Source organism: Salarias fasciatus, chromosome 6, assembly GCF_902148845.1.
Source record: "Salarias fasciatus chromosome 6, fSalaFa1.1, whole genome shotgun sequence".
In the NCBI taxonomy this organism is placed as follows: domain Eukaryota; kingdom Metazoa; phylum Chordata; class Actinopteri; order Blenniiformes; family Blenniidae; genus Salarias; species Salarias fasciatus.
In genome coordinates, this window is record NC_043750.1 from 1,849,060 (window position 1) to 1,858,973 (window position 9,914).

Genomic DNA, 9,914 nt, shown 5'->3' on the forward strand with positions numbered 1-9,914 from the left:
ATTGAACAGTCTGCGTGTGTTATTGGCTGAATGTCTTCCTTTAATGAATCCTGTTTGGTCTGGATGAATTATGGATGGGATTATTCTTTCTAATCTGTGGGAGAGTGCTTTAGTGATGATCTTAATGTCAACATTGAGGAGTGAAATGGGACGGTAACTTGAAGGCAGGGTGGGATCCTGATTTGGTTTGAGGAGGAGTGAGATGGAGGCTGTGTTCATGTTTGGAGGAAATCTAGAGTTCTGTTGTATTTCAGATAACATGTTCTGGAAAAGTGGGGCCAAGATGGACCAGAAGTGTTTGTAGAACTCAGCAGGAAAGCCATCAGGTCCAGGAGCTTTATTGTTGAGAGCAGAGTGTATTTCTTCATTCGTTAGTGTATTTTTTTGTTCAGGGGAAAGGTGGGGGAAGTTAACGCTGGTGAGAAATGATGTTATGTCCTCATCCTTTGAGTTATTGTCTGAGGAGTAAAGGTTTGCATAAAATTCTTTGAATACTTGATTGATTTCATCTGGTGAGTTAGTTGGCTTCCCTGCTGAGTTCTTGATGGTGTGGATGGAGGATTTTTCCTTATTTGTTTTGATTTGATTTGCGAGGTATTTTCCTGATTTGTTATTGTAGTGGAAGTTTTCTTGCCGGAGTCTGTTGATTAAAAAGCTGATTTTCTTATTCAATATTTGGTTAATTTCTAATTTATACTGTCTTAATTTCTTCTCATTTTCTTCCGTTGGGTTAGTTGCATTGATGATTTCAAGTTGTTTGATTTTTTCTTCTAACTCAGGTTCTTGTTGTCTTTCTTTCTTTTTTTTAAAGGCAGAGTCTGATATGATGATTCCTCGTAGGACAGCTTTACCTGTTTCCCATAAAAGTGTGGGTGATGGCTTTGAGGAATCATTTATTTCCAGGAAGGATGCCCACTCTTTTTCGATGAGGTTGTTAAATTCATGGTCTTTCAGGAGCGATGTGTTGAAGCGCCATCTGGGGGTTGGTTTGTGTGGTCTTGGGTGATTCCATTTGAATGATACTGGGGCATGGTCACTGATGATAATGGAGTGGATACAGTGTTCAGAAATGTTTGGAATCATTGAATTACTGTTGAGAAAGAAGTCAATACGTGAGTATGAATGATGTACTGGTGAGAAAAATGAGAATTCTTTTGCTGTTGGATGTTGAAGGCGCCAGCTGTCACCAAGACCAAAATCTCTCATGAACTGGATTATTGTTTCTGCAGATTGTCAGGTGCGTTTATTTCCGGATGTGTTGGATCTGTCTATTGATGGGTCTAAAACTGTGTTGAAGTCGCCACCGATTATTATTTGAGAGTCAGAAAAGCTGCACAAGGATGAAAAGAAATTATTGAAAAAAGATGGGTCGTCAGTGTTTGGGCCGTATAGATTACCTATTGTGAGGGAGCTATTGTTGATTGATAGGTTAATGATTACGGATCTTCCTTCTGGGTCAGTGATGGTGGAGTTATGGATGAATGATATTGATTTGCTAATTAAAATACAAACTCCTCTTTGTTTTTTATTGTAGTGAGATGAAAATGAATGGGTGAATTGGGATGATAGTAGTTTAGTGTTGTCTAGTTCTGAGAGGTGTGTTTCTTGTAACAAACAGATATCTGCCTGGAGTGAGGTGAGGTGATTGAATATTTTATTTATCTTTAACCGTGTGCCCATACCACGCACATTCCAGGTTACAAATTTTACAGTTGACATGTAGGTGGATTGATTTCAAAGAGAAAAGGGGACATTATGTTGAGTGGGTGTTCATGTGAGTGTGATTGTGGAGATCTATGGGTGTGTGTGTGTGAGTGCGTGTGTGTGAGAGTCTCTGTTCTAACAAAACAAAACAGGAAAAGAACAAACACAGAAATTACAAGCAAGACAAAAACATTGAACAACCACACTCACCATCACTATAATCTGATTGGCTCTTCAGTGTGCGCATTACGTCCGTACGTGATGACATAATCAATGTGAACTGCGCACGCTGTTTTTATTTCTATCTTGTCTTTTTTTAAATGTTTTCCTTAATTAAAAAAAATAAGTAAAGTTAAATAACTTTTAATCAAAGAAAATGAGGAGAGCCCTCTTCATGCATTAAAAATGTACATTGCTTTATTTTTATATTAAAAAAGAAAAATCTCCTGAGTCTTTTTCTGCAAAAAGTCTCCTCCTCTGATTCTAGTTCTCAAGGTTTCCTCCTGTTAAAATAACCTTTTCCTTTCCATCCCTCCTCCTTGTTCAGATGTGTTAGTTTTCCTTTGTAATTTCTCAACTGTTGTTTGTATGAATTATTTCGAACCAACTTGAATTTGACTTTCCTGACTTTGATCTTTGCTGCTCTGTTTTCTCAGAGTCCTGACATTGTTCCTAATGCAGAATAATTCTGAGTATTTTCTCGAAATTCCACAAAGGTTTGTGTTGATATGATGAGGACACAGAAGGGGCGGGACTTAGCGACACGATGACGCCACATGGGGGCGTGGCTTAGTGACAGGAGGAGGAAGAGGAGGGGGCAGTGAGGACGGAGTCAGTGACAGCCAGCGGTGTGAGCCCTGTGGACACCTGTCCGAACCTGAGGACACTGAAGACACCCAGCCGGACCCTGTGGACGCCTGTGCGGAGCCACCAGAGGAGCTGTCCCGGAGGTTTCACCGCTCCTCCTCCCGTCCAGTAGCAGAGAAACCCTCTTAAAACCGTCCGTGGTCGCAGCTCAGGCTTTCAGAGGAAACAACACAGTCAGGTGGGTCCGCTCGGGTTATTGTGATTATTCATATCCGCTGAGATTTGTTTTCACCATGGAACTGGTGCACGTTCCCTGTTACGGAAGAAAACTCAACGTACGCGGCGCGCCTATGTCCTCAACTTCGGCTAGCTTGCTAAGCTAACTCGGCGATTTGTGACAACAATTCAGAGTGAGGGGGAACTCGACCAATGAGCTTTGAGTATGCACTCTGACGTCACACGAGGGGCCAATAGCATCGCGGGGGAGGCGGGGCTTGCAGGCCACACTACCGTGCTTGCTGGAACTTCCAGCGTTGGTGTTTACAACAGTGGGATGGATTGTTTATGCAACCGGGTGAGACTGTCCCACAAGAGACTGTCCTCTCAGAGAGGAGACGGAGCGCAGAGTCTCAGTGACCCTGGCCGCTGCGCTTCCGGCCCACTGCTGGAGGATATTTTAAGAATAATAAGAGACTGAGTCTGCTTCTCTCATCTGTATTGATCAGCATGGATCTGGCTCAGGTCTGCTGTTGTCTCTGTTTTCAGCCTGCAGCCACCAGACTGGAGCTGTGTCTCACTGCGTGGATTCTCACTCATTACATGTGTGTTACTGGTAGCTTACCTGTCCCACTTTGTATTTATTACTCCTTGTCTTATCAAGGTTGCCCTTCTTCGGCCAGCCTCACTGCTTCCTTTCTCCTCTGTCATCTGAGTATGGAGTTGACCCAGCAGACGTGTTTCCCTCTCAGCTCTCAGACACCTCGCCTGTCCTCATAACAGTTCTGAGTCTGCAGCCACCTTTTGATACAAGTGACATTGTAAATGTAACTGATGGCTGCAGGTTACTTTTTAACATGCTGGACTTCAGCAGCGAGTTACAGATCACTCTAACGACCTGCAGCCACTAAACCGAGATATCGCGCACATCTACAAGTACTGAGCACATTTATGACTTTAATCTGGAAGAACGAAGGCAGTGCACTCTGCAGCTGCTGTTTCAAGGTTTCACCAGTTGTGTTTGTGTTTGGCTTCGCTGAAATATGTCGGCTACATGATATTTTTAAATGATGATGACAGAGGTTATTAAGGAAGGAAATGAAAATTAAATATTGGGCTAAGTGAATCTAAAAGTGTGTATGTGTGTATATGTGTGTGTGTGGTCTCAGATGGGTCAGGCACTGTGGAGGCTGCCTCCCAGACAACAGCAGCAGCTTCAGGAAGAGCTCGCAGACCGATTGGCTGACGGAGAAGGAGGAGGCGGGGCCAGGCGGGAGCCAGGTGATGTGCTCTGGATGTGGGTCAGAGGAGGGCCGTGGTGTGATGGTCTGCTCTCCTGATCGATGCTTTCCACCTGGAAACACATGAAAAGTTTTGTTCAGTTTAGACTGATTCACTCTGACTTTAGATCTTAGTAGAATTTCATGTGTGAGTGTCGCGCTGACCTCTGGTCTGAGGGGTTAAAGGTCAGTCGTGTCGGTAGTGTCAGTAGGAGCTGGAACAACAGACAGAAACATCACGGGGGAATAAAACTGAATGTTTGTTCCCAGGGAGAGATGGAGGAGCGCAGAGAAGAGCTCCACAGCACTGCTACGGTCCAGACATCTACCACCTGCTGAGAACACGCCGAGGAGGTACACACACACACACACACACACACACTCTCACGGAGTGTGTCGGGCGCTGTCCTGACGTGGCTCCTGCTCGGGCTGCAGGTAAGGAGCAGCACGGGTTCATCGACCTGGAGATGCTTCCTCCGGAGCTGGGCATCACCATCCTGTCCTACCTGAACGCCACGGACCTGTGCCTGGCCGGCTGCGTGTGGCAGGACCTGGGGAACGACGAGTACCTGTGGCAGGGGTGAGGAGGGCCGACGCTCACACACACATTCTCTTCTGTCTTACAAGATGATTCTGTGGTCTGAGGTGTGTTAAGAGCGAATTTCTCCTGATGAGCAGCTCTGGAATGGGTCGGACTGGACATTCAGAAATATGAAACTTGTTCAATATGTCCGACCAAAACACCACGGTGTGACTGATCTTCTCACCGCAGCACACCACGATTAAACGTGATCTCAAACCAGGAAGACGACGAAGCAACACAGAAATAAGGGCCGTTCCGAGCGGCGGGCGGCTGGTAGAGGAGCGCCTCGCTCCCGCAGCGCACGAGGACATGTTTTCACCATGAACTGATCAACATCCAAATTATATTCAAGTGTGTTATAAAACAGTCAGTAGGACTCAAGCAGTGGATGTATTTGATGTGTTTAGGTCAATATAAGGTGTGAAAGAAGTAATTCACTGGAAAGCAGCTGTGGAACGTGGAATCATGTTATTATTTAATGAAAGCAGCTGGAGCAGAGCGGAGGTTTCTCTCATGGCTCCACGTTGCTCTTTACAGACTCTTTACCACAGAACAGTGATTCTGCAGGGTCTGGTTTGCTTCTCCTCTTCATGAGAATATCGAAGTTCAGCATCTTGTCCACTTATATTGTATTTGGATGTTAAAACCACCTTCTCTCATGAAGGTTTTAAAAAACAGAGCTTCTGGAAATCTGGAATACTCAGTGAATAATTTAATTTAGGATGAAGGAGAGCTTTACCTTCATCCACGTTAATGCACCACGGTAATGTGTGTGTGTGTGTGTGTGTGTGCGTGTGTGTGTGTGTGTGTGTGTGTGTGTGTGTGTGTGCTGTCAGGCTGTGTAAGTCCACGTGGGGACACTGCTCCATCTACAACAGACGGCTCCCTGCTGGCTTCTCCTACAGACGGCTGTACCTGCAGCTGGACGAAGGCAGCCTGACCTTCAACGCCAACGCTCAGGAGGCGAGTCCAGCCCGCTCTGCGGCCGTCCGCGGCCCGGCTTCGCCTTTCTGACGCCTCCTCCGTGTGTCTGCAGGGCATCAGCTACTTCATGTCCAAAGGAATCCTGGTGGATCACCCCACCGAGCTGGCCAAGTTCATCTTCTACACCAGACGGCTCAACTGGAAGATGCTGAGGATTTATCTGGACGAGAGGTTGGCACCTGAACCATCTCAGTAACACAATATTCTCCGTTCCTCCCCGTGAAAACAGGCAGTGGTTGTTTTTCCTTAAAGTGTGGTACCTGGAAGAGAGCTTTGGAAATGCTTTCCTGGGTGTGAGAGTACTGCAGACGGTCTGCTGGGAGCCACAGATAAATAGTGTGACTGTAAATATAGAAATATACCAAACCAAATTTCACTCTGAATTTAATCCACGAGCAGAAAGAAGACATTAAAATGTATTAATGCAGACCTGAAGTACACAGAGTGTCATATTATCAGCACTGAAGTGTTGTTAACGTTCCGTAAGGAGAGAATCACTGAAAACTTCACATCACAGTTATTTTAATGATGACACCAGCGGATCAGAGAGGATTTTCACTGCTGGAGGCTTTTCCTTTATTGTGTGTGTGTGTGTGTGTGTGTGTGTGTGTGTGCAGGAGGGACGTGCTGGATGAGCTGGTCACCCTCCATAACTTCAGCAACCAGTTCCTGCCCAACGCCCTGCGGGACTTCTTCAGACACATCCACGCTCCGGAGGAGCGCGGGGAGTACCTGGAGACGCTCATCACCAAGTTCAGCCACAGGTTCTGTGCCTGCAACCCCACGCTGGTCCGAGAGCTGGGCCTCAGCCCCGGTGGGTGCTCGCACACACACACACACACACACACACCCTTGTTTAAAGCTCACTGCTTTTAACTCATGTGACAAACTCACTTGATGAGACTCCAGCTGAAGTTCTCCAGATTTCCCCCGGCAGGCTGAATGATTCATGCTCAAGCTGAAGGTGAACGAGTGAAAACCTTCCTGTGTCCCACTGCACCCTGCTGCAGCTCACTGTGTGGCCTGAAGGGGGCGCTGGAGCTGTACACAGAAGGAAAGCTGCTTCATCTCCAGCTGGAAACACACTGCTCTATTCCTGCTGGTCTTCTGTCTGTTTGCTCTGCTTCTAGACTTGAGCGGCTTCATTCAGCGTTTTTCTGTTTCTGGGTCTCCAGTAAAGCGCTGATTGTTTATGAGTCGTCCAGCCTGTCCTCTTGTGAGGCACGGTGGGGGAACCATCGTGGTCGGGGCTGCCTGTCTGCCTGTGGTCCTGGTGGGAGTGACTCCAGCGGTGTGTTCTCCCCGCAGACGCCGTGTACGTGTTGTGCTACAGCCTGATCCTGCTGTCCATCGACCTGACCAGCCCGCACGTCAAGAACAAGATGTCCAAGAGGGAGTTCATCAGGAACACCCGCCGCGCGGCGCACAACGTCTCCGACGACTTCGTGGGACACCTCTACGACAACATTTACCTGATCGGCCACGTGGCCGCGTAGCCCCGCCCTCCGGCTGCGTAGCCCCGCCCTCCGGCCGCGTAGCCCCGCCTCCGAGCCGTGTCCGCACTGCACTGAAGAATCGGAGGGCTGACGGATTTGAGCTGCTCCGTCGTCGTTCCCGGACGACGGGCAGCAGTAGATGTTAGCTCCGCCGCTCCACTGTGACAGGCTGCTACCGAACATGAGCGCTGCCAGAGCCCAGCGAGGAGGACTGTCTGTCCAGCTGAGTGGCTGAGGGACGTTTTGGAGCGGAGCCGTGAAGACGAGCTCCGACGCTGCACTGACCGACCGCTGATTGGAGGAGGGAGGGGAAGGCCCGCCCCCCTTCCTGTCCCGGGACCGGAGGACGAACACTGTGGGACGGAGGTGGAATCACTGACGCCTGCAGACGGCGGCCGCCGACCGGCTGCTTCTGGCAGGATGAAGACAAACACTGTGGGCCTCGTGCTGGACTCTGATGGTCTCAGCCTGTCCTCACTGCTCACACTTTCCACGTCAGTCAGACCCAGCTCTCTAAACCACAGCATTAGTCCAGTCCTGTTCCTGCATGAGGCCCGCGGGCCGTGGCGCCGGCGGCGCCGCCCTGTGAATCCCGCCACAACAAGCCGAAACACTGTAGAATGTAAATAAGAGCAGGAGGTGAAGTACCTGACAGAGACGAGCCGAACGCTGGACCTGGAACACTGCACCGCCGGCTGCCCACGCTTAGCTCATTACCCATGATGCTTTGACAACAGGAGACTGACGCAGCGAGTGTGAATACGTAAACAGAACATCATCTCCGGGTGTGTGTGTGTGAGGGAGCGAGCGTGTGTGTTCTGGTGCGTGTTGACAGACAGTGGAAACCACTGCGGGCACTCAGGGACGCTTGGGGAGCCGCCGCCCGTCAGCAGGAGTCGCCAGACCCACTGAGCCAGCTCTCAGGACCGGGCCTCGAACCCAGGACCCCCTCACTCCGAGATGAGAGCCGACCACTACACACTGCAGGATCAGCGTGGTGCGGGTTGTCTCTGTTAGACGTGGGCTTTCTGATATTTGCACAGCGTCACTCGCTCCGGGACAGAGAGCGTCTCCGGCTCAAACCCGTCCGCCTCGGCCAGCTGGACCTGGACTCTGGACTCTTCTGAAGGTTGAGATGAAGTTAGAAACCTCTGTGAAGCTCGACGGCCTTTCATGATTTTAACCCCTGATATGACGGCAGGATCGGTCGGGCTGTTTCAGAGATGGTCGGCTTTAATTCACTCACTTTAATTCATTCATCACTGTAATACTGTAGGGAGCGTCGTCCTTCTGGAACGGAACCAGACCAGGTCAGAAAGGATTAGAGGTCTGGAGACCCTGTGCGAACATCTTTACCCTGTTTTTATATTTGCTCACACCTCCGACTGACTGACTCTCCAAAAGACCCTCTTTCAAAATGTAAAACTGCTGAAACTACTGGCATCTCTAGAAGCTGCTAATACAATCTGAAAGTACTTAAAAAAATTAAAAAAACATTGTTACGACAGCAATAAAGAAAAAACCAAGCCGAGGAAGAAATTGGATTGAATTTAATAGAAAATGTTCAGCAGCTTGTGTGGCTGATGCATAATTAAAAAAGAGAAAAAAGAAATAAGCAGCCAAAATATTGACCGGACTAAAGGATGCAAAACCTGTTTCAGCTCAAAGGGATAACGAGTCACATGACTGACAGATCAGATTGCTCTGAAACTGACTAAATAGTAGGTAAAACAACTAAAATCAAGGAAACAGCTCAAACCACTCCACAAAGAAAAACAGCTGGAAGAAATAAAATCTCTATATTTACTTTAAAAATAAACTGAGCTGTTTTCTTCAGTTTTAAAGTAAGACGTGCTTTGTTCCTGCAGTGACTTTTATTTTGTTTGTAAAGAAACAGTTTTTAGTGCTGAAGGCTTCATGAATGTAACGTCAGCAGAGGGCCATGCTGTTTGGGAGTGGAGGACTCTGACGTCTCTTCTGGTCGTCTCTCATCAGAGAGAGGAAACGCGACGGCTCTGCTGGGTTCTGCAGGCTGGGACTGAGGACGGGCCTGAGGCGACCGGACCGCAGTCCTGGACCTCACACTTTACATCAGATTGAAAGCTGAAAGGAAGGAGGAGAAGACCTGCCAGATTAAGTTAACATTAACACCAGGTATCAGAGCGGTGCTTTCACTGGTCTTCACGGCTTCTGTGAATGTTGCGTTAAGTCTGGAGTTAACTGGGAGCCAGTTATTTCAATTTCAAAGTGTTCAGCGGATAAACCTGCTTCGTGGAACCAGTGTCATTTCCAACAGGTGGAAAATCCGTTTGGTTCAAAATCTGAAAGCTTATCCAACTAGAGAGAAAACCCTGATCTTCACTAAAATGATCCCTTTTCACGCCGACATGAGGCTCCAGAGCTCAACAGCGTCCTGGATTATCTCGGCAAACTGCTCTGTTTAGCATCACATCTGAAAAAGAATCACTTTCTAAAGGGCTCACTCCAGAAAAATCAACATCCTGAGGTCCAACATGAGGCCCGTGGACCAAAGGCAGACCAGCAGAGAGTTCAGAAAGGACCACTTGTCCTGAAGTGAAATAAATCTCCTACATCAGCCAAGTTTTTAGTTCAGATCACACTCATTTAGGTGCATTGATTCAGTGGAAGTAGAGGATAAAGAAACAGGATCGGAAAGCTAGCTTATTAATGATGTAGCATTAGCATTAAGGCTAAACGGTGGATTGTAAAAAGATGCCTCAGGTGGTTCGATTTTGCACAGGGAGGCATAAGCATGGACAAGTGTTTGAACTATTGCACTTATTTTGGTTTTATAAAGTTCTGTTGAATGAAGTGAGCCTGTGT

General features: G+C 47.8%; 1 protein-coding gene across 1 annotated transcript; it reads left to right on the forward strand.

The window, feature by feature from the left end:
- Positions 1 to 2,504: 2,504 nt before the first annotated feature.
- Positions 2,505 to 8,556, forward strand: fbxo8 (F-box protein 8). The gene is made up of 8 exons (XM_030094313.1): positions 2,505 to 2,749; positions 3,897 to 4,008; positions 4,278 to 4,361; positions 4,443 to 4,587; positions 5,427 to 5,553; positions 5,627 to 5,745; positions 6,192 to 6,388; positions 6,883 to 8,556. Exons 2-8 carry the CDS (start codon positions 3,897 to 3,899, stop codon positions 7,068 to 7,070), a joined length of 972 nt encoding a protein of 323 aa, XP_029950173.1. The 5' UTR covers positions 2,505 to 2,749; the 3' UTR covers positions 7,071 to 8,556.
- The last annotated feature ends 1,358 nt before the right edge of the window (positions 8,557 to 9,914 follow it).

Excerpts from the sequence above, each read along its gene's own strand:
- fbxo8 (XM_030094313.1), top strand. The coding sequence starts at position 3,897 with ATGGGTCAGGCACTGTGGAGGCTGCCTCCCAGACAACAGCAGCAGCTT. Across the intron at positions 4,009-4,277 it reads CGGGGCCAGGCGGGAGCCAG|GGAGAGATGGAGGAGCGCAG; the intron begins GTGATGTGCTCT and ends GTTTGTTCCCAG. Across the intron at positions 5,746-6,191 it reads AGGATTTATCTGGACGAGAG|GAGGGACGTGCTGGATGAGC; the intron begins GTTGGCACCTGA and ends GTGTGTGTGCAG.